The sequence below is a fragment of the Cryptococcus depauperatus genome, chromosome 4, assembly GCF_001720195.1.
Source record: "Cryptococcus depauperatus CBS 7841 chromosome 4, complete sequence".
Classification (NCBI taxonomy): domain Eukaryota; kingdom Fungi; phylum Basidiomycota; class Tremellomycetes; order Tremellales; family Cryptococcaceae; genus Cryptococcus; species Cryptococcus depauperatus.
In genome coordinates this window covers 1205660-1227915 of record NC_089471.1, presented here as the reverse complement: position 1 = coordinate 1227915, position 22256 = coordinate 1205660, and the positions used below count along the sequence as shown (strand labels likewise).

The 22256-nt window shown below is 44.4% G+C and overlaps 11 protein-coding genes across 11 annotated transcripts; 4 read left to right on the top strand and 7 right to left on the bottom strand.

The window, feature by feature from the left end:
• Positions 1-104: 104 nt before the first annotated feature.
• On the bottom strand, positions 105-3150 carry L203_103795 (protein SEY1; the record flags this gene model as incomplete). Its single annotated transcript, XM_066213187.1, has 12 exons — positions 105-330; positions 378-727; positions 777-1003; positions 1052-1190; positions 1240-1364; positions 1415-1666; positions 1713-1911; positions 1957-2172; positions 2229-2349; positions 2403-2510; positions 2555-2878; positions 2927-3150. 12 exons carry the CDS (start codon positions 3148-3150, stop codon positions 105-107), a joined length of 2511 nt encoding a protein of 836 aa, XP_066069284.1.
• A 1199-nt stretch (positions 3151-4349) lies between these two features.
• Positions 4350-6693, top strand: L203_103794 (uncharacterized protein; the record flags this gene model as incomplete). Its single annotated transcript, XM_066213186.1, has 12 exons — positions 4350-4605; positions 4663-4867; positions 4916-4991; positions 5042-5097; positions 5145-5343; positions 5391-5596; positions 5650-5660; positions 5713-5815; positions 5867-6007; positions 6057-6247; positions 6317-6440; positions 6495-6693. The coding sequence occupies 12 exons, from the start codon at positions 4350-4352 to the stop codon at positions 6691-6693; spliced, it is 1767 nt and encodes a 588-aa protein (XP_066069283.1).
• A 499-nt stretch (positions 6694-7192) lies between these two features.
• Positions 7193-7578, top strand: L203_103793 (uncharacterized protein; the record flags this gene model as incomplete). The annotated part of the gene is made up of 2 exons (XM_066213185.1): positions 7193-7364; positions 7412-7578. The coding sequence occupies 2 exons, from the start codon at positions 7193-7195 to the stop codon at positions 7576-7578; spliced, it is 339 nt and encodes a 112-aa protein (XP_066069282.1).
• Positions 7579-8308: 730 nt separating this feature from the next.
• Positions 8309-9250, bottom strand: L203_103792 (uncharacterized protein; the record flags this gene model as incomplete). The annotated part of the gene is made up of 5 exons (XM_066213184.1): positions 8309-8475; positions 8535-8852; positions 8934-8969; positions 9039-9063; positions 9119-9250. 5 exons carry the CDS (start codon positions 9248-9250, stop codon positions 8309-8311), a joined length of 678 nt encoding a protein of 225 aa, XP_066069281.1.
• A 580-nt stretch (positions 9251-9830) lies between these two features.
• L203_103791 (uncharacterized protein) lies at positions 9831-10346 on the bottom strand (the record flags this gene model as incomplete). Its single annotated transcript, XM_066213183.1, has 3 exons — positions 9831-9967; positions 10025-10089; positions 10144-10346. 3 exons carry the CDS (start codon positions 10344-10346, stop codon positions 9831-9833), a joined length of 405 nt encoding a protein of 134 aa, XP_066069280.1.
• Positions 10347-10842: 496 nt separating this feature from the next.
• L203_103790 (uncharacterized protein) lies at positions 10843-12511 on the bottom strand (the record flags this gene model as incomplete). The annotated part of the gene is made up of 9 exons (XM_066213182.1): positions 10843-10966; positions 11015-11138; positions 11184-11440; positions 11489-11508; positions 11743-11825; positions 11878-11917; positions 12214-12288; positions 12342-12464; positions 12509-12511. 9 exons carry the CDS (start codon positions 12509-12511, stop codon positions 10843-10845), a joined length of 849 nt encoding a protein of 282 aa, XP_066069279.1.
• Positions 12512-13066: 555 nt separating this feature from the next.
• On the top strand, positions 13067-14317 carry L203_103789 (uncharacterized protein; the record flags this gene model as incomplete). The annotated part of the gene is made up of 7 exons (XM_066213181.1): positions 13067-13350; positions 13418-13487; positions 13542-13594; positions 13640-13728; positions 13779-13811; positions 13854-14156; positions 14205-14317. The coding sequence occupies 7 exons, from the start codon at positions 13067-13069 to the stop codon at positions 14315-14317; spliced, it is 945 nt and encodes a 314-aa protein (XP_066069278.1).
• A 259-nt stretch (positions 14318-14576) lies between these two features.
• Positions 14577-16335, bottom strand: L203_103788 (homoserine O-acetyltransferase; the record flags this gene model as incomplete). The annotated part of the gene is made up of 4 exons (XM_066213180.1): positions 14577-15077; positions 15125-15815; positions 15862-16035; positions 16112-16335. 4 exons carry the CDS (start codon positions 16333-16335, stop codon positions 14577-14579), a joined length of 1590 nt encoding a protein of 529 aa, XP_066069277.1.
• A 1039-nt stretch (positions 16336-17374) lies between these two features.
• On the bottom strand, positions 17375-17884 carry L203_103787 (uncharacterized protein; the record flags this gene model as incomplete). Its single annotated transcript, XM_066213179.1, has 1 exon — positions 17375-17884. The coding sequence occupies one exon, from the start codon at positions 17882-17884 to the stop codon at positions 17375-17377; it is 510 nt and encodes a 169-aa protein (XP_066069276.1).
• Positions 17885-17915: 31 nt separating this feature from the next.
• Positions 17916-18759, bottom strand: L203_103786 (uncharacterized protein; the record flags this gene model as incomplete). The annotated part of the gene is made up of 5 exons (XM_066213178.1): positions 17916-17934; positions 17988-18050; positions 18105-18349; positions 18413-18595; positions 18643-18759. 5 exons carry the CDS (start codon positions 18757-18759, stop codon positions 17916-17918), a joined length of 627 nt encoding a protein of 208 aa, XP_066069275.1.
• Positions 18760-19654: 895 nt separating this feature from the next.
• On the top strand, positions 19655-21757 carry L203_103785 (uncharacterized protein; the record flags this gene model as incomplete). The annotated part of the gene is made up of 11 exons (XM_066213177.1): positions 19655-19709; positions 19781-19886; positions 19950-19979; positions 20030-20116; positions 20167-20282; positions 20329-20678; positions 20725-20836; positions 20885-21111; positions 21163-21336; positions 21390-21604; positions 21649-21757. The coding sequence occupies 11 exons, from the start codon at positions 19655-19657 to the stop codon at positions 21755-21757; spliced, it is 1581 nt and encodes a 526-aa protein (XP_066069274.1).
• Between the last annotated feature and the right edge of the window lie 499 nt (positions 21758-22256).

Genomic DNA, 22256 nt, shown 5'->3' with positions numbered 1-22256 from the left:
AGCTGTCATGAGAATCGATTTAGAGTAAGTCAAAGTATATATTATTAAAAAGTGGATAGATGCATTACAAGGCAAACTACAGATTCATACATTGCTCAAAATCTTTACTTCTCAGACATTTCATTCCTCAACAGATCTCCTCTCTGGCCAACATTTTCTAGCATGCTTGAAGAGTTGACCGGTACAGGATCAGATAAAAATCTTTGGGCTTCAGGAACCTCAGCAAATGCTTCTCTCATTTTTTCTGTAGCAATGCGTCGGATTTCATTGAAGACTGTACGCGTTATCTGGAGGACCGGGCCAGCGAGACCTAATTGAAGAATGATATATCTATAATTGCTGTCAGCTTTCAACGATATCAATGACATGACACATACGCCGAAGCACCAATAATTAATATGATTGCAAAATATAGTGGGTTGAAGAGTAACATCAAAGCCTCATTCCATCCCAATACCACAAGAACACCATACATCCACACTGGAATTTGAGCCACACTGCTGACCATACTTCGCTTAGCTTCAACATATGCTGCATCGGCTTCACGTTTGAATCTGCCTTCGAGGGAGAGTACTTTGGTAGGAGTAAGAAGGGTAAAAGCTGTTTCTGGATCAAATGGTAATGGATCTGATTCCACGTCGAATGATGATTCAGGTGTGGGAAGTTCAGGGAGCAGAGATGATTTTGTAGGTTTGATGGTAGCATAGAGAGGCAACAGCTCAAGAGTCTGCGTGCATGAGCATAAGGATATTCAGACAATAAGACGTTTAACCAACCTCATCCTTGGCTTTTCTGAATGCTGCCTCAATATTGTCGTCAGGTTTCCAAACTCTTGGCACACCGTGTTCATCATATCTGAAGTTTTCTTCAAATTTCCCTCTTAACGTAGCTAAGATAGTGGCATCGGAGGTTTGCTCGTCGAGTTTTCGCCTTAGGGCAAGCCAGTTACGTGCGCGTAGGGATGTTAAAGATTCGATGTTTTCCTCTTCGCTGCAATTGTAGCCTGTTCCCTGATGTCATTAACTGAATCATATGATTGGATAATTCTTACTCTTTGCTTTCTTAAGATAGGCACCTTCAGCAGCCTCCGTCACTTCTGTATAAGTTGTTAATATCACATCCCACATGTCATTTGAAGGTTGGCTCAGAGCAACTTCAACAGGCTCTGAGAGCGCTCTTTTGACATTCCTCTGTTGATAATTAGCACATATGCCAGATATTTGATTGACATCCATTTACCTCAATAGCATTGACCATTTTTTTAGTCTCATCGGCACGGCACTTGTCGGCTATGAGTTTGAGATCCTCGTCAAGGAGAGTCATTTCGTGAGCATACTCCCATTCGGTACCCTCGATAGTAAGTTCTATTTGCTATTAGCAAGAAACTTTATGTTGAAGCTTCGCTGCGACGGACCTTCTGCTCCTTTCGAGAACCTTTCCTTGGCATTTGCTTTTGACTTTCGTACAACATCTCCAAAATCATATCCTGGTTCCTTAACACCTGCTACAATATCCTTAGAGAATTTTGCCGTTTCAGCTTTGTGCATGTTCTTCAGCTGGCCAAGATAGATGGGAGACAAGGAAGAGTGGAGAGATGCTAAGAGATCGAGTCGTTTGCGTTGATAGACAGAGGCATGATAACGGGATGCTTCACGGTCGAATTTGCCTACAGCGCGTCAGAAATGATCGTCAGAGTGAGAAGAAGATCATACCTAGGGCAGTCCCCAGCCAGTCACGCATCAGAGATCCTAAATCTGCTATGATCGACCCAGACTCAACAGGTCTTCTGACCACCTTGGAACTAGCCAAGAAAGCGTCGATGACTGTAGCAGATATCTCATCACATCTGAATTGAGCAAGAAGCTCCTGCTGAGTTGGAAGATCCAAATCTTTGTTTGTCAAAACTTGTTGCTAAACCTAGTTAGCATAGTTTGAAGAATCGCAGGTGATGCTTACCCATATACCTTCCATATAAAACGCAACGCCGTCAGCGGGGATGCGTTTGTGATAAGCTGGCTGAAAGACATAGTCTTCTCTTGTCCTATCAGTAAATCTTTTTCTCAACTCGACTACTGCCTCCTCAAACTTTGCAGGTAAAAGAACTTTGTGGGGCAAGGCCGCAAAAGAAAGATCAAAGTAGGAAGCAAGTGTAGCATCTGCCAGGTGCGGAGGCTATAATGACGGTGGAGCAATGAGCTGATGTGCCAGATATGAAGCCCAAGACTCACTTTTGAAAGGCTCGCCCAAATGCGCTCCATATCTTGTGTGAGTGTTGCAGTAAGATTGGAAAGAGGTGTGGAGCCGACGTGATCTCGGATGACGAAAAGAACAAGAGTCTTTTCTAGTGTTCTGCCAAACCATACTTTGTTCATTTGTTTCTCTTCATTAAAACGGAAACCTACTTTGGCTTGTTACTGTCGCCACCGCCTCCAAAGAGGCCAAGGTTGACCTCAAACACAGTTTTGAGAAGCCCCATATTTGCGCCATTATACAATCCAATCTGGTGTTCCCTGATTTGGATTTAGCTCTAGTCTCAAATTGCCTCCAAACATACCAGAGATTGACAATCAACACCTCGGTGCTAGCTAAGCTAAACAGCGCTGACTTTCGCTCAAAATCTTGGTCCTCTCCTCGCTCTCGACCATCGGTGCCCTCCACATCCATCACAAGTGTGCTGCTATACTGGGAGGGGCACATCCATATCCCTTTCGTAGTCTGTTGTCTCTTGCTCTCTTCCATAACATCGAAGGAAGTACCAAAGAGTCGGTTAAGTAAGGTTGACTTTCCTGTAGACTGAGATCCGAAAACAGCCACAACATCATAGGCGAAGCCTTTATCCAGGAGATTCCATCTGTCAAGGGTTGAAGACAGTTCATGACTGAACGTGGACATTAGCCATATGGAGCTGTAACAGTGACAGACCTACGTAAACTCTTGTTTCTCATTCACTATCTGGAGTCTTTCGTTGACATCTTGTCCTGCCAATCTACTCTTGACTCTGCCGCTTGCACCAACAGAACGAGACACTTGAGCGATGTCCTTGACGGCTTCACGAGCCCCATCCGTAGTACGTGGATCGTTTAGAAGCTTCTCTAGTTCTGGAGGAGGATTCACCAGTATATCTCTTGTTATCTGTGGTGTTTGATTCATATTACTTTGCAACAATCAAAAAAGCAATTGATAATGTTGAATGAGATATGATAAATGTAAAGAGTAGTATGTTTCCAATTCTAGACGCGAGTTGACACGTTTCAATTCATGATAATGAAACCCATTCCCAAATGATTACGTAATGATTAATGGCTGTTTAAGTACATACACTATACCTATATCAGCATATGGCCTATTGTGTGTACAGCATATGACCTATTGTGGGTACAACATACTTACTATCATATGGATATATATATATATCCATTCAGGTCTTATACAAGCATTGTTATGGACCCGCAGCGGCGACCTCTGCTTTCTGTATAGCTATGTTGAAGGTCTTGCTAAGGCTAATAAATTGGATTATTTATTTTTACAAACTGAACAGGCGTCGTGATCACGGAAGCAAATTTTGGCTGTATTCAATTTAGTCCGAATTGTATAGGGCTTTTTGTATGTTCAACCCACAAAGCCGATGTTCAACTTCTCATATTTTGTTTAATATAACATAAATATTCAACTCAATACTTATCTTGTTCTATATAACATATACCTTCAAACTCAATACTTTTCAACTCTCAACCATCAACACCATCTATAGATATGTCAAGCTTGCACGCTGACTCATCGGACGGCTCCCAGGGTCTCACCCAGCAGGGCCCTTCTTCCAGCCGTCTCCCTGCACTGAAACCCACATGTATATATCTAATATCAAAAGACTGGTGTAGCTGGGATGCTTCTGTCATACTTTCCAGAAAAATAGAGCTCAGCTTGCTTGTTAGTGCTACATGACATTGACGTAAACATTCAGATACACGAAATGGTAAAAGGTGGAAGTGACAACAACTAACCATTACGTAATTATTCAGGAAGGATTGTTCATTATCGCAAACTGAAACAGCGTTCAACCGGCGTCCAAAAATGAAACATCCTAATAAAAAAGCGGAATCGGCTATTTATACCTGTACGTCTCAGAAATTACCCGATTCGGTAATTTGGTTGTACAGCATTTATTTCCGCCCTTTCGGCAGCGGAATTGATTCCGCCGATGGTTCCCTTTTCGTTACCCGCCTCGGCTATGACGTAAACATTTTGTGACCATGCCGTAAAGACTTCCTCGGCCTTGCCCTTAAACAAAAGATATATAAACACAGGCGGAACAGCATGTCAACATCTTCTTTCAATCACCTTCCATCATCATGCGCTGGTCAATCTTTGTCCCTCTTCTGCTGCCTCTCGCGACGGCATATCCATGGGTGCCCCGTCAAGAGCAATCTACGAGTGCTGTGTCATCGGCTGCACCAACCTGTACTAAAAAAAGTCACGCCGGACCTCAAGCGCCAGTGGCAACTATCTATCCAGACACTGCCCAAGGCAAGCCTATCGAAATCAAAGGTGTTCGACAAGAGTCATTCTTCAATAATGCTTATCTGGGCATCCCGTATGCTCAGCCGCGTGAGTTTTGATTCTCGGGCATATGGGTCGTCCAACTGACGGATTGATAATCGCCAGCGATTGGAGACATGCGTTTCAGACATCCCGAGTCATATACGTATAATACCAGCTCCTTCGACGCCCAAACTCCTCCACCTGGATGTCCACAAGCGAGTAGCAACACGTCCGATCTAGTCACATCTGAGGATTGTCTTCAATTAAATGTCTTTACGCCCTTGGATGCAAATGCTAGCTCCACTCCATTGCCAGTCATGGTTTGGGTGTAAGTTGTCAGCGGCCACTGGTGGATGCTTGGCTGATAGCGGGTTAGATACGGAGGTTCGTTCACCTCTGGAGCCGCGTCTATCTATGATGGTTCCAGCATTCTGGGTTATGGCTTGAAAACTGTGAGTATACGCTTATGCTTGATGGAATGATATGTTGATCCTTTAATCAGAACAGGCCGGTCGTTTATGTTGCCTTGAACTACCGTCTTGGGGCTCTTGGCTGGGGGCAAGTACATTCATCGTTCTCGGGAAATTCCGCTTACCATCGTTTAGATTTGGGTCCGGCTTTGCCGAGAACAATGCTGCCAACCTCGGTCTTCGAGACATCAAGAAAGCGCTCTCTTGGGTAAAGGAGAATATCCGGGCATTTGGAGGTGATCCAGACTCGGTTACCGTCTTTGGAGAGTCTGCGGGTGCTATCTCTATCTCGCTGTTGTTTTTGGATCCCGACGTTGATCTATTCAAATCTGCTGTACGATAGTGCCCATTTGATTTTGGTCAACTGCTGATAGAGTGTAGATTATGGAAAGTGGCGCTCCATCCACTACTCCAACAGGGCCTGCTGATTCTGCATGGGAAGATGCTTATCAGGCCCTTTTAACTGCATCCAATTGCACAAATCCAACCCAACAGACAACACCTTTCGAGTGCTTGAGGGAATTGCCTGTTGATGAATTATTTGCAGCACAAACAAAGGTGGAAGACGGAATCTGGTATGCTGCCTCGTAAGTAACTCCTTGATCGTGTCAGTCAGATTACTCACCATATTACATTGCAGAGCCATTTATGGCAAGTTTGATCTGTAAAGCTGGCAGGTTCAAGGCTGACTGTTCCATTAAAGGGCCTGCTATTGATGGCGATCTCATTCCCGAATCTCCTCATAAACTGCTTTCAGAAGGAAAGTTTGCCAACAAGCCTTTCATAACTGGTACCAACAAAGACGAGTACGTCATATCAGAACATTCTGTACAAAGGTCATTGACATCTCTATGCAGGGGTACATATTTTATACCTCCCAACGTCACCGACGAAAAGTCTGCTATGGAATACTTTGCGCTTAACGAACCTTTCCCTCTGAGCAACGAGACAATGGCTCGGCTGTTTACTTTATATCCCAATGATATCGTCTCCGGCTCGTACGTGCTGTTTTTACAATTTATTTTCAAAAACTCATGCTGCACATAGCCCTTATGACACTGGCAATGAAACATTTGGCCTTAGTCCTGCCTTTAAACAGTCGGCTGCAATTCTTGGCGACGTTCAGTTTGAGGCGCCTAGGCGATACTTTATCCGACAAGCCAACCAATTTGGAAATAACAAAACTTGGGCCTACCATTTCGAGCAGCATACTCCTGGTTCCGCCCCACAGTTGGGAGGTGAGTGTTTGATTTTTTCTCTATATTATACAAAGAAATACATCTGACGATCTATGTGACTGGGTATAGTGTATCATACCAGTGAAGTGCCGTATGTGTTTGGCATTGCGAGACCAGAAGACCACTATTCCCCGCTCTCGTCCAACTATACAGAAACAGACTCCAAACTCGCCGACTCTATCTTGAATTACTGGTGCGTTTTTCAATCTTCTGGCATTCCCAGACAGCTGACTTAAACAAAATTTAGGATTAACTTTGCCTACTATAATGATCCCAACGGAAACGGAAGCGGCACCACGAATGCGACTTGCTGGAAGCCGCACGTGCTCGCCGAAAACAAGAATATTCTAAGGCTCGAAACAAACAACATCAGTATCTTCCAAGACGACTTCAGAGAGGAACAGATGGACTTTCTCAACGACAACTATCAAGAATTTAATATGTAGAGAGGTCTTACGCTGTAATGGGCCAACTTTGGCAAACAAAGGCGAGAAAAATCTATAATCTTGAATCATTAGACAATCTTTAAACAATTTAGTCAGTAGAATAAATGCCCAAAGCGTGGCCATCACATGAAGTTGATGTATAAACTCAATGGCATTGGGAGTGGTTATTTCGAAATAAGACCAGTTGGACATTTTAATGTTTACGTCTATGTCATATCACTAACAAGCAAGCTGGAGCTCTGCTCTTCTATATAATATGCCAACAATATCCCAGCTACACAAGTCTCTTGATATCTTGGACAAGGAACTAGCTAAGCGCTTCAGAATCACCCATCATCTTCCCAACCGTCGGCTCAGCCACTTCCTCCAATCTTTACGACATGATATCCCGTCTCAACACTATTTCCAGCAGTCCAAAACTTACAACCATCCTTCATACATCCAGAAAATCGATTCAATCCTTGCCAGTGACCCTCACCACTTCAAGTATCTCTTTCGAATGTCCAGAAGCGAGTTCAATGATGTAGTCGACAGATTTGCCAAAGATGTTGCGTTTCCAAGGACTGAAAAGAGGAAGCCGGCCGCTTCAAAATATCAGTTAGCTCTCACTATCCACCGGCTGGCTCACGGACATGAAATCAAAACCATAGCAGCTCCATTTGGAGTTCCAGGTGCGATCCCTTCTTAACAGTTTGTATGGGCTAAAAATCATCTCTAGCCAGGACTGTCATGAGATGGACCGACAACTCTTTGATAGCAATCATTCAGAATCTTGGAGAATACGTCAGATGGCCTTCTGAGTTTGAGAAAGACGCAATAAAGCGGACGCACCTCTCGCTACGGACTCAACATTGTCCTTGTCATCGACTCACACAAGTACATTAGATATGTACATTGGGGTTTCAATGCGGCTTCAAGCGACCCACGCATTCAACGCTCTATGCGACTTCAAACGGATTCTCATATGTATTTCGATGAATTGTAGCATATCATGGGAGACACTGGATTCACATGTACGCCTCACATCATCTCCATGTATCGCAGTCTACGAAATGAGCCACAACTAGTAGGACGACCTGTATGTGTATATTCCTTCCACTGTACATCGAAACTGATTTCTGGGCTTTTTTCAATCACCGTGTCAAACTTGCCCGTGTGTGTCGAGCATGCTATAGGCATTCTCAAAATGCACTGGATTAGCCTGTGTAACCTTCTGATCAGGCTTAAAACGGAGAAAGACGAGGCTTCAGCTTACGCATTCATTCAAGCCGCCGTTATTCTGCATAATTCGCTGATATCGACATATCTGAGCGTCATGACTGACCAGGAGGTGGAAGAGATGATCAGGAAGGAGTACAGGATGCAGCGGAATTATGACTATGGCTACAACCATCAACAAGGCCTGGTAGAAGAGTATTATCGTCGAAGAGAGCTTCCAACGACTCAGATGTTGGAATTCTATCTAGAAAGGGTGAATCTAGAAGTGTGAACATGGTAATACATCTAGTGTGTCTCTGGACTCATCATGCGAAACCTCTAAACCTTCTCCAAAGCCTCCTCCCAGGTCAGTTCAGGCTGACGATTCTTGATTTTTTCGGCCACCTTCATCTTCACTTTAAATTCTCGCATCTTTCCCTCTTTTATCACTGATGTAATTTTTTCTGTCGGTATTCATCAGCCCGGCGCATGTATTCCTTTTTATAGTCCCTCCATTCAGATTCGCCGTCAAGGAAATTTCGAGTGGCCTGACAGATGACGGATTCCGCGTCGCCTGTAGAACCCCTATCATGCATGAGTTCTACACCATGTATTCAAGCGTTCTGATCACCCAGATCATTTACCGTTATGACGATCAGAAATTGAATGCGTCTCCAGCCGAGTAGCCCGACGAACTTGAGGTGTAGAGTCGTAATATTGGCTAGGACTGGCCTGAGCAGCGAATAATGACCTTGGGGGCGATTGGATTGATGGTGAAAGGGACGGGCGGGTCTGAGAAAACCCAGACTGGCCCGTTGAAGCATAAAGTTGATTTTGTGGGCCGTTGGGAGGTTGATCTTCTAAAACTCGAAGCACCGGGTTGCAAGATTGAGTAGAATCGGAACGAAGCGCGACAGAACCGCCGTCTCGGTCGCTAAAGATAAGATCAAGAATGTCCCACTCTGGACAAATCATTCGTACATTGTCCATCAATTGTTCAGCCCAACAGCCAAAGCTTGAAATGGTGTTTATAACTTGCTCACCCATGGCATCCCTCTCCGCATCTGCACGACGACTGACTGGTACATGATTGATGATGAACTGTCCTTGTCCATTTCCTGACCCATTCTTTCAATCTTTGGCCTTACTCCAATCTGAATGAAGACGTGTTGTCTAAGAATGAGTGTTGGAAGTGTAGGGACATGAACGGAAAGACTTTACCACTCACTTTGCCTCGTATACCTGAAGGCGTTCGAAGAGTAGGACATCCTCGCTCCTTCAAATAGGCCGATGCCCTCTTGTATCCATCCTGAGGCTTGGAGTCACCTTTGCCTTTCAGAGAGTCATAACTACTTGACATCGACAGCCAATCGAGTAGAAGTGACAGGGATGAAGGGATTTGATCAGTGCCGTTGTTATGTCAGTCAGCATCGGTCGCTGAGGACTGTGGTAGGGTCTTGGAGTCTGTTAGGATAGCTAAGGGGTTGGATTTTGTGATCCGGCGCCGTTTACGTGTCTGAGAGGAGGTTGACGGTCTAGGAAGATGGCTATGCGAAGGGCCCTGCTGAGTGAGACCCTAGGAGCCGTCCGATGAGCCAATCTATAAGCTTGACATATCTACAGATGGTGTTGACGGCTGAGAGTTGAAAAGCGTTGAGTTTGAAGGTATATGTTATATAGAACAAGATAAGTATTGAGTTGGAAGATCTATCTTATATAAAACAAAAAGAGAAGTTGAACATTGGCTTTTCGAGTTGAACACGCAAAAAACCCTATACAATTCGGACCAAATTGAACACAGCCAAAATTTGCTTCCGTGATCACGACTCCTGTTCAGTTTGTAAAAATAAATAACCCTATGTATAACGCATAATCTTCGAGATGTGAATCTACTAAACACCCACATTGTTTCACATATCCAGTACGCTATCTGCTCATTGTCAAGAGATGGACGGTGTATTGCGCAAATGCTTTCTTGACAGCAGCTTCCAGGCGAATAGGCAAGGTTTGAGAATGATGCTCGACAAAGAAAACAAGTCTGTTTCTTTTACGGTCGGCATATGCTTGAGTGATCCTTCTTTGCTGAATTTGAGTGAGATAGCCCAGTGAAGATCCTGAGGCAACTATAACCTACCAACAATGAGTGAATAGCCATTCAACCCATCCCATGGCCAGGCGATTCCGCTCAACGTCCTAAGCCTGCTCGTAGAATCACGCTGCCACATCCATCTCTAGAGCGATACAGCTTCCTACTGTTTGCCTTTTCCTCTAACCCATCCACCCATCCAACGTTGGTGAGCTCCAAAAGCGGGGCGGACAATGAGGAAAATGGGATCGTAGGGGTTGTACGTGGGATGGCAGACTGAGAGGTGAGAGCTGAGATGATTTCTGCTGGTGAAGGCTGGCCGACGTTTAGTTCTAGCTATATCAGCGTTTTTCAAGATGGAAAATAACATGCTGCAATGGAAAAGAATTCAAAATCCATGTCAAGATTACGTAAATGGAACCAAACAAATCTTTGTTCGCCCAACAACATATTGAGAGATAAAAGCAAACTTGAATTTAAAGTTGTCAATACTGTCGAGAACAATGTGTTGAGTGTCGAGGACAATGTGTTGAGGAAACACTATTATACATACCCCGCTCTACACATGTTTCACATCCCTAAAGCTGTACTTAGTTATCATATATATATAAACAAGTCTTTGTCTCTGGTTCTCTTTACCGCCTTACATGTGCTAAAGAGTAACCAGCTGCACCGGTCCAATCACAACAAATACAACTACTCTGATTCATTCTTACATCTACAAACCTAAAGTATTTCCTCTCCCATCTCTCCAGCTCTTTCCATAGAAGATCGACGAGGAGCGCCCACATTCACAATACTGACCGTACCATGAAAGTTTTTGCGGCCACTCTTATACAAGGAATATACCAACTCCCACACTCCTATCAATAAGCGGCCCAATCCTTCAAGTGATACAAGGACTGGGTACTCGTTCGTAGGTCTTTCTGGTTAACGAGGAGGAGCGTATTCTGCAAATTTGACAAGTCGGTGGATCTCCAAACATAGATCCTGTTGGAACAAGCTATCAGCGGCTGGCTGGCGATCCAAATTACCTACAATTTGGCGTCCAAACTCTGAGAAAAGAGAGTGTAGTATTGATTGGCCATCAGACCTGGGATGATGACTTTATCGTTGGTCAAGATGATGACGGGATTGTGATCGACCTTGGCCATCCAGGTGTCTACGCTCTTATCAGCCTGCAGTTCCCTCTGACTTGAAGACATACCCCAGTCCTTGGCGTCCTTGACGGGGTCTTCCACGACTGCGTCCACGCCGGTAAGATACTTGAAACCCCATTTACCGGCCTCGGCCACTTTTTTCTTATCCGCGTCTTTCACGTTCTTGAACAGTTCACCGTTGACGACACCATTTCCATCATCTTCTTTTTCGTCTTTTTTGTCTTTTTCGTCTTTTTTGTCTTTTTCGTCTTTTTTGTCTTTTTTGCCGAGAGATATGATGGCTTGCCTCAAACCACCGACATACCTGTCTACTGTCAGTGTGGACAACCTGGAATGTTGCAGATCAACCTACCAAGTGTTGCCTGCGTTATCCTGAGTTGGACCTGCGGCGTCTTTATAATGGACAGCAACCTGTTTTGCCTTCCCATCCAAGCCGTAGACGCTGAAGGTGGCACTCTCCGCGTCTCTCGCAGTCCCCCCGCTGAGGGTGATACTGCCTTTGACTTTGTTTTCGTTGACACTTGCAAGCGCGCAGAGAGCCGTGGTGAACTAGTCGGCGTCGTCATTCGTTGCGATGTCGAGATAAGGCGTTGTACTGCTGTCCACGTTATAGAGTGGACCACTCGTTTGGACAGTTCTTCGCTCTAGCGGTGACCCCGTTAAGGTTTCTGTGAGAGGGCTTGCCATGACTTGGACAATTTGTCAACCATAGCACCTGTACGGGAGAGACGTTTGGCTCACTCAGCATAGGCATTCCCACCATAGCAGCAATCGTCGTAAACTGTACCATTTTGTTGCAAGTTTTGTTGTGATACCAGGAGAGTGTTGCAAAAGAGCTGCGTTTTATACGCAAAAATGTTGTCTCAACCGGGAGCCTTCCTTAGTATCCACCTTTCATCGTCTTGCCAGCAGCAAGTATCAAAACGCTACTCCCTTTCAACGCTATATTGATAAGGGATGCATCCCTTGTCAAGCTCTCAACGTTACCAGGATTTGGTGAAGAGAAAGTCAACGCACAGGTTTCAAGAACACTCACTGTCAAAGGAATGAATCCATTGTTACACTAACAACACTGACAGTCGTTTGAGAGCACCAGCGCCGTCGTGGGATGCAAAAGATCTCGAGTGTAGTCGGCGACAAGCCTGCGTCTGGCTAAAAAAGAGAACTGAGCTGGCGAGGGTGATCTACATCTTGACTCTACGTACAATACAGCTTTTTGCATTGGATACAGTGCAGCATGGAGACTGTAAAGTACAAATAAAACGTGTTGACTGTTGAGATTGTTGAACAATGCAGAAAGAAGAGTAAAAGAGAGATGAGTTTTTGATCTTTAATCATGAGTTGGAATAGTCCATTCCGACGTGCAACGTACCATTGAACAGATTTAGAATGGACTACCTGTCAGGAGTTCGGTTGTTCTTGGGCTTGGTCTGGGAGTCCTTGAGACGATTGGAGTATCTAGGAGTATCTATCTCAAACAGATGAAGACAGCTATGAAGATTGATTCCTTGGGGAACTATGAACCACAATCCCTTCCTTATATCTTATTTGCTCTGCGTCCTTCAGCCAGGTTCTAGTCCAACCCACTATACCATTCTGAGGCATACACTGTATCCTGTCTTCTTATATCCGCACCTTGTACATCATCCTGACAGTGACTAAGAAAGAAAGAAGTAAAATAAAAGCGGACATTAGTCCGATGTCCATAATCATCACAGTGTGGCACTCCTGTCCTTTCACTACCCCGCCGATTCAAACAATCAAGTTGTGACGTCAAGGTTTATGTAAACTGGGAGGGGGAAATAACTTGACCTCCACCACGCGTATTCAGTGACAACTTGTAAACAAATGATGAGAAAAAAAAGAAAAAAAAAAGTTGGATTCATATTTACAACAACAAGACAAGACGGAAGGTGCTGTCGGTGCCAAGATGGGAGATAAATACCTCCAGGAAACTCAGACATCCCAGTCAAGCGACACAACGTATTCTTCTGCTTTCGATCCTAGCACGGAAAGCGACACCAGTGTCAACGGCGGAGTGGACGATAGCGCTGATGAGGTCGATGAGACTGTTGACAAGAATACCGAAGGAGCATCCACTCCAAGAGGGCCAGGTAGAATTAAACAGCGGAGACTGAAGAGCGACGAGACTCTGAGAGCGAGCCATCAAAAGTTCGAAAAGGCTGTTAATCGGATTGAAGATATCTTTGACAAGTGAGCCGTCGGCTTTCCGGCTTGTCAATAGGTGGAAGCAGTCATATGCTGAACGCAGTCTGCCTAGCCTGTATCTCTTGAGCAGGCCTTACACCGACAGACTGCTCGCTTTGGCTGAACATCGGCCTTTGTTCTTTGCAAGTCTTTCTTGGCTCACGCGCAGCGTCGCTCACTGATGGAGTATAAAATAGACTTTTGCATCTCTCTGGATGCTTTTGAGCTTTTTCCCTTTAGTTGTATTTGTGTAAGCTACCTATTTCCCCAACACAAGGACTGACTGTTGCATTAGTGGTTTTGTGGTGGTGGGAGCGACGTTTATTCTCCTGACGCTTGCTTTTACTGTGCTTGCCACCACTATAAGTACCGTTGTGCTCGCCTGTGAGTAGGTGATGGAAATACATTGACTGAGTACAATTTGTGTGAATTAGTCTTTGCAATGGTTGGCACAATTGCCCTGGGCCGTAAGTCACTGTGACCGAGGATTCTTCTAATCCTCTTCCAAGTGACAATGCTCCTCCCCACGCTTTTCGTGACCACCATTATCTCTCTCTCCCTTCTCTCCTTCCTTCTAGCGCTTTTTGTCTCTCAGAGACTTTATCTTCATGTGACGACTGCTACTTCAGAAGAGATGAGTGTTGGCAACGTTGCTGACGGTGTAAGAGGCTGGGTAGATGAGTTGAGAGAGAGGGCTTTTGAAGCTGTAGGCCTGGTGTCCGAAAATCCGTACATTAGTACCAACCAGGTTGAAGAAAACCCATCTGAGCTATTGAAAGGTTGGGATAAAAGAGCTCTACTCAAACAACAATGTACAGTCACCATCCAGACCGATAAATTGTTTTCTAATGACACAACAGTGTACAATACCACAGTTCTTGACGAAAAGTATCAGCTTAGCACTTTTGAAGACTCGATCAAGACGTTTAAAAACGAAAGTTTTCCCAAAGTGATTTCTGGTGTTCCCTCGTGAATATTTCATATTTGTATCCCGTCTTTCACGCTCATATGTTTAAATTTAAAAACTTTACAAAACTGTACATAGTTGGCAATGCTGATTAATTATTCATGAATGGTTCCCTGTTGGAGAGATGCAATATATAATTTCGTATTTGTACAGTAGTTGGGTACTGTCCTGCGCAGCCCCTGTATATCGATCCCTTCTCCTTTCCCATATTGTAGAGCTCAACATCTATTACAATTTCCAATTCAGACCAAGAACAGTCGTTAATCTACCAGCTTGTGATGTCTGCATCCACTTCGGCCTCTCCAAAGACACTCTCCTTTTTGATGTGAAACCCATCTTCGGTCTTGGCGTATTCCTCAATGGGAATGACTCTTTCCTGATAGTATTCTGGCATCTTGCGCTTCATCCAACCCTCTACCCAGTTGTTGATAGCCTCAAACTCGAGCAAAAAGCCATCATGTCCATCAGGAGAGGGAATGATAACGAGCTCTGCATCAGGGATGTGTGCGGCTAGCTCTTTCTGTTCAGAGGTGGTAAAAAGGCCGTCCGATTCAATACCTATAATGAGGGCAGAAGGTTCAAGGGAGAGAGCATGGGCCAGACGGGTCTCCAGTTCTTCATCTATTGGCTCAGGGGCGTCAAGAAAAGCGGGAAGAGATGACGAAAGAGAAGAAAGAGAGGTATCGCGGGAGGGAGTGGACAAGTCATGCGTATCCAGTTTGCGGGTTATATGGATGTAACAATTGGCATCGAACCGGCCAGTGAACTAAATACAGTTGGCAACAAAACTTTAAACGATTATAAATGACCCACCTTATCACCCTGGTATCTGAGATAACTCTGGGCAGAGAAGACTTTCGGTGGAGCGAGCTCTTCTCCTATCCCATTTTCTTTCTCTGTCTTTTTAACCATTCCGGATTGAACGACCTCAGTTGGTCTCCCTTTCTCTTCAATCTTTTCACTATATGATCTCGAAAGACTATGTGCACTCGCAGATCTATGTCCATCATTATGCTCTCTCCATGCTTTGAAGTTTGGGGACTGGATAGCAAGATCGCTTTCGGAGGGAAGACTAGGATCAGTCGTCTCTTGACCACCCATGATTCTTACACCCCCCTTGGGCACCTTGCTCCTCCCGCCTTGCGCCCTTCTTCCAAACCTTGCCTCAAAGCTATCCCTACTCCTGTAAGTCAACAAAGCAGCCATTCTGGCAGCCGCCAGGCCTCTAGTGGGCTGCTTGGTCAAGTCTATACCCCTGTCACCCAGATCATAGTAATATCCATCTTTGTAGTCTGGATCAGAGTAGATGGATTGTCTCTGAGCCTCGCCCCATGAGATGCCCCAGGCGGAATGCCGAGCAGACGTAGCAAGAGGAATGATTGAGCGCACAAACCCGGGAGGAGTATTGAGCGGATATTCAAGAACGGTTGCGCCGCCCATAGAACCGCCGATGGCTGCTGCCACAGCTTTAACACCAAGGGATTTCAATAGGATGTAATGTAACCTTGGATTGTCAGAGACCAACCGCTGAGAGAAGACATCAAGCCTACCTAACATCATCTTTGACACTAGAACCAGGCATTTCTGGTCCAAAAGGTTTGCCTGTTTCGGGGTTTACCGTAACGCTTGATATTGTTCCATAAGGAGAACCAATGACATTGCCACAAAAGATGAAAAATCGCGTAGGATCTAATGCCTTGTCTACGCCCAGCAATGGACCCCACCTATGCACAGCCATTCATCAGCTTCGGTCTGTCTAGCATCCCACTTTGGCAGATTGAGATTGAAATCAAGACATACCAATCTTCGACGTCGGCACTTCCAGTCAGAGCGTGACAAATAACTAGACAGTTATCTGCCCTTTCATTGAGTTTGCCCCATGTTTTATAGGCCACGGGCACGTTGTTCAGCGTGACGCCTGATTCCAGCGTGAATGAGGGGATAACACAAATGTGCTGGGTGATGAGTGAGGCATAGGGATTATCAGGCCGCACTCTCTGATTGGAAGGTAGCACTGAAGGCATAATGGTTGACACCTCTTCCTCTTCCATCTAGTAAATGTCAAACTTGTAATAAAATGAGATTAGAAAAAAACATCAAAAAAGTTTTGAAAACTTGATTATATCAGTTTTTCATTGTTATTGACTCAAATGTAGGCACAGCGGAGGTCGCCGCAGCGTCTTCATAAGCGTCCTATACCATGATGCACTTACATATTGCTTATTCTCTGACACCTTGATGTCAGAAGTAGATAGGCTTGCGGAGTAACTGGAATGCCTAACTAGGTGTCACGTAGCATAGTTCCACAAACATTCATGTTTATAGTTTACTTTATTACATGCAATATCTATAAACGGAGTCAAATCCTTGACACTTGAGAAACGTCACGTGATCATCTGCGGGATCAAATCTTAGCTGTGAAGACTCGTCGTAAATAATGCGCATCTCAATCATCCTAAACTTGTACTTGCTGCGTTCTTTCATATCTCTTACGACAAGCAATCTAAATGCATAGTGATCTACCAGCATGTTCAGGTACAGCGACTGCCGACATCTGTCGTGAAACATCGAAGATGGCATTGCCAAATACGCACCCTATTGGCATATCAAAGTGGCATGCCGCTTCATTCTTCGTCTTAAAAATGATTCCATCCGGTAATTTGTACGTACAGTATTTGCTTTTGCCTCTTGGGCAGCAGAATTGACTGCTCCTAGCATCATATTCTTAATTATGGGCTTTTGGCTCATCCGGGAGCAGTTGTCAATGATGGGCTTTCAAGCTCGTTATAGGTATAACTCAGAAAAACCATCTACATAAAAGATTTTGACGACTTCGATTTGTTATTAGATTGGACTATCTTACGGACGTGATAAATGGATTTTCATCTCTAAATATCGTCCGTTTACCATTCTACAACCTTGAAAACACTACAATTCTTATATACAAATTACAGACGGAAATACCAATGTTGATTCGACTCGCAATAAACAGATATGGCGTTTTCGTGATGACAACAAAAGACTCACAAAAAATAATGTAAAATAGAACACAAGTAAATACAATCAAGACGACCCATCAAGCCACTGCTTAACTTCACTCTCTTCAAGCTCCCCTTCCCAATCCTCAGTTTGTAGATATTCGCTCATCGACAAAAGACGCTCCTTTTCCTTTCCCGCATTTAATTCACGTGCTTCTGTCCTGCTAATGTCTTCATCCTCATCGGTATGGGTAACATGCTCTGGAAAACGTTCAAAAAGCTCCATCCCCCACCTTGACAGCCCCTCAGTTTTCAACTCTTCCTTGACTTTTTGCTGTAATAATTGATCTTTTAAAGGCTCACTGAATCCCAGCCACCTCGCCTCAAAGCACTCAGTGTTAACCAATGTGATCCGCGTCCAAGGATGTCTTTCCCTTGCTCGTTTCAAAAAATAAACAAAATGCTTTCGAATATGTCTCCATGGAGAATCCATGATCTTGGAGAGATGTTTGTGTCGATCTTTTCCTTGATAAAAGATGACCACAATATCGTGAAGGTTTTGAATTTCGCAAAGGGAACTCGCACATCTAGTCATAGAATTGTGTTTGAAATCGATATGGTGAGAGTCATTTGTCAAGACAACGACTAGTTTCTTTGGAGCCCGCTTTCTCAACGTTCGATAATTCCAAGCGGCGTACCAATCGTAGTAGCAGTCATTATCAGATGGGCCCAAGTGAACCACTTTTTCGCAAGGTGGTAGGCTATACGCATAGTTATATTGATAACCGCCGCCTCTTGGGTATAATAGTGTATACTTTTTACGTTCTTCCCTCCATTCATACGGTACACCTTCTGTAAACATAGGCCCGCTCAAGGATTCTTGATGAAGACGGATAACCTTAACATTGACAAACAAGTCCACATAGCGATGCTCTTTTTCAAAGATGCTAAGCGACCATTTAAAGCGTCCAAAGTAGAAGTCCATGATGCGAGTCCGGCTTCTCAATTGTGCAGTCAACAACGGTAGCGCAGGAGGCTTGATTAGTCCCAAAGTAGTGGTCTGGGTTGTGGTCGCGTCAATATAGCTTGATCTCATCGGACACCTGCGGTGTTTCAAGCCTACAGAAACTCTATACCACAAAAGTGGCAACGAAAGAGACGACATTGCTCGGCATGTTAGAGCTAAAGCGCATAGTGTTGATGGAGAGTCAATCACATAGGAGATGATTTTTTTCCATATCTCCGCAGGTAGTATAGTGTTGGGTTTTTCTGGTGAGCTGGGTCGATCAGTAGGCGTTGAAGTGCCCTTTTCAAGGTGTATCAGAGACCTTCAGACTATCCAGCGAGGCTTACGAATCTTGAAGAGGGCTTGATGGGTATAAGCGTCTTTTCCAAAAGATTAAGGGCTTCAGGACTACCACCACCATTTTGAATGGCTGAGTGAGAGTCAGCTTGACTCTCAAGTCCCATAAAAGAGTATTTTTAAAATGAAATAGAGTTGACCATCAGAAAATCAAAAAAGTGACTGGTTATCCAATTTCCTGTTTTTGAGAAATCATGAATGTGGGTAAACGCATTTACTAAACAAAGAGATATATATATATATGTATATATTGAATATCACATTATGCGGAACACCAGAATATGCGGCATATCCTAATTCCATGTAATGCCGACAGTGGCGGCAGCATTATATCATCAACGCTGCTGACCAGTGAGTTATCCTCAAAGAGTAGTCCATTCTGACGTACCACATACCGTTGAACAGATTTTGAATTGACTACTACAAATAAATCCCATAAGTGAGTCATATTGCCTCCACTTTTGTGCCTGAATACGATGGACAATTCAATAACAAAAGTTTCAGCTCTCAAATGATTAACTTGACATATTCTTTCATCTTTTCTGTTTATTATCAAATACTATTGACTCTTAGTAGCTGGAGCAGTCATCAACTACGGCCCAGTTCATGACTTTACTCTCAATACTGGCAAGCGCGCTGCGGTTGCAAGTGGTGGCTAACATGGGACAAATAGTCTGGCACTCTCTGATCAACCTGTCTCTTTCCCTTATACTTACATCAACCATAAACTGTGTCCTTCTGGAAAGCAGCAACGGCCACGTTATGAGAAGAAATACTGGTTTAAAGAAAATGGTATAAACTAGTGACGAAAGAATAACCCTCTCCGTCCGTAATTAACGGGATCAAATTTTGTAATAGGATATTAGAAAGAATGAAACGTCTTTTGAGATGCATTTCCTTGTTCCAAACCCAGCTTTGATTACTTGGCAATACCCTTTCATTTGTTTTGCATTTTTCAAACTACATCTCTCATTCACCTTTTTGCTTTCCAACATCATCAACATGGGCTTGCAGAAACCTGAAAAGATTGTAGACGTGCCCACCGACGATGATCCTGGTAAATGGCTACAGCCTTGGCATACATTCTGCAAGTGCCCACTTCGCTGACACTTGTCCATGACTTGTTAGTCAACCCTCAGTTTACCGACGAAACGGGTGCCGTTGCGACGCTACCAGAGGTCGGCAGTGGCGGAGAAGAGAGTAAGCTCAAGGTGTTGATGGGCTTAATGAAAAAGTGAGTGATGTTTGGAGATGGCACGTTTGAAACCTTTCAACGTACTGATAGCGGTCTTGTCAGGTTGATCAATGTCAAGGATATCGCTAATTTGTAAAGAGCTTTGCCAGCGATGGTGTGCTTTGGCTTATGACAACGTGTAGGCGTTTATCGTTGCCCGCTTCATTGCTTGAACCTATTCCAAATCTCGAGTACTGGCAGTACGCCGATAGAGCAGACATCCTGGCAGCGCAAGTTTTTGTGATATTTTAGGTGCTTATCTACTCTGACGACATTCTAGGGTCGGTGACTCCGAAGACGAGCTGGAGAGAATGCTAGCCGTTCTCCGATTTTCTTTTAGCAAGGAGCTCAAATTTATCAGGTCGAGATTAGGGAAGCCTTACAATTCTACTTTGGGTACAGCTGATCTCATCTTTGCTATCTATGGGCTAACACCATTCAGGCGAACACTTTCGCTGTTCCTGGAGATTGCCACCCATCATCATCGACAAGGAAACTAATGAACCTATAGTCCGTACCCATATCCATGTTCCCATACCGGGCGAGCCCGCCTACGGCAGTCAAGGCGGTAGCGGCTGGACCACTCCCGTTCTTAGGCCTCAGGATGGTGGTTTGCCTCCTAGTGAGGTCAGCTCGATCAAGTCGTCATCTAGCAAGTCATCCAAAAAGCAGACATCCAAACAGATTGATCTGGCTCTCATAGATAGAGCTATTCCCGGAGCTGGTAGGGAAATAGAGAGCGATCCAGATGCAGGCGTGGTGGAGTCGGAAAAGGTTACTGTTGTGTTTTTAGTGAGTTTTGAGAGTGTGTGCAATAGCTTTAGCTGATTGGAATCAGTGCGAACAAATCTCACATCACCCTCCTATCTCTGCCGCATATTATTGCTGCCCTGAAAAGGGTATCGAAGCTTCTTGTGTTGACCAAATTGCTGCTCGAGTGTCTGGGATGTGTAGGTGCCTTGCGTCGCTTAGTCAGCTTGTGCTTATGTCATTGGTAGCTGTCAAAATTGGCCCAGGTTCCTCCAATAAAGGAATTTTTGTGCGTATCACCCGTGAAGGTCCTGGCCAGAACGAAGAATACCAAATCACTCATCCGTCTGCTGCTGTGAATGGCATCCTCAAGGGTTCCTATTATGGCACTATCTCTGATGCAGTTCAAATCATTTGTCGGGGCGGAGAGGACTCTCAGACGAAGCTAAAAGCTTTGCTTGATTACAAAGATGAGGTGAAACATTTCAATTGCAAACGTTTTGTTGATTGCTGACTAGAAGGAAAGTCTTGGATTGGAAAACCTAAATTCTTAGTGGAGGGCATAATCTATCGATACGATGTTGGCGATAGTGAATCTGAAGGCTGGACAAGGATCAAGCAGGTTCCCTCTGACAGAGTTGTTGGCTACATTGAAGGATGCTGGATGAAGCAAATTAGATACAAGCTCAAGGGTCAAAAGGCAAGTCCGACCCCTGGACTGATTTTTGAGCAACATGCTAAACGCCGCTATAGGAGTGGACAGTCCTCTTGGACTTGGATCAACTGGCTCTCATCCCGAAAGACGTTCGGCCACTGGAAGAGCAAGACGATCATGAATCTCGGAAACTATGGGAGTCTGTCACACAGCATTTACTTTCTAAAAACTGGGGCGAGGCTACTAGGAGTAAACAAACGATTGAGCAAAGGCAGAGAGATAAAGCGACGCAGAGAAAGGTTGCCGGGGAGGAGTGAGTTCTAGGTCATACCCCACATGTAACTAATGGAGATTTAGACATCAGGCAAAATTTTTCCAAACAAACTACGAAGACGGTCGGCCACAGCTGACTAAAGAGGGTCAGGCGGCTGTAGAGGAAGAAATCAAGCGTTGCAAAGACCGATAAACAACCTGTAATAGGTCAGGATAATTACCTTGCGGTGAACTCATGTTTTGATGTGTCTCAACGGAGGATTAGGTAAGGGCATGGCGCGGAAATAATGTGTATCATACAGTAGCTCTCACCGGAGTAGAGGCGTATCTACGGCCCTAATTTCATGGCAGGCGTGAACGACTCTACAGATAATGTACATGACTGTCTACCATCTTGAACAGCGCAGTGCCGACCCACACAAACCAGCTACAAGCGCCGACTGTAGAGATAAGGATCCATTGAGAACCTTTTGGCAACTTGAATGGATTTGCCGATATCTTTTGTTATTTTCGGGTATGATCCGGGTAAAATGTCGGTTACCGAAACTTCTTGAAGTGATGTTGTTCTTGCTTTTATGATGGGCCTGAAAGGATGTATTCCAGAAGCTGTTTATCTATTTCTTTTATTCTTTATTTCTTTTATTGCCTATTTCTTTTATTGCCTATTTCTCTATTTCTCTGTTTCTTTTATT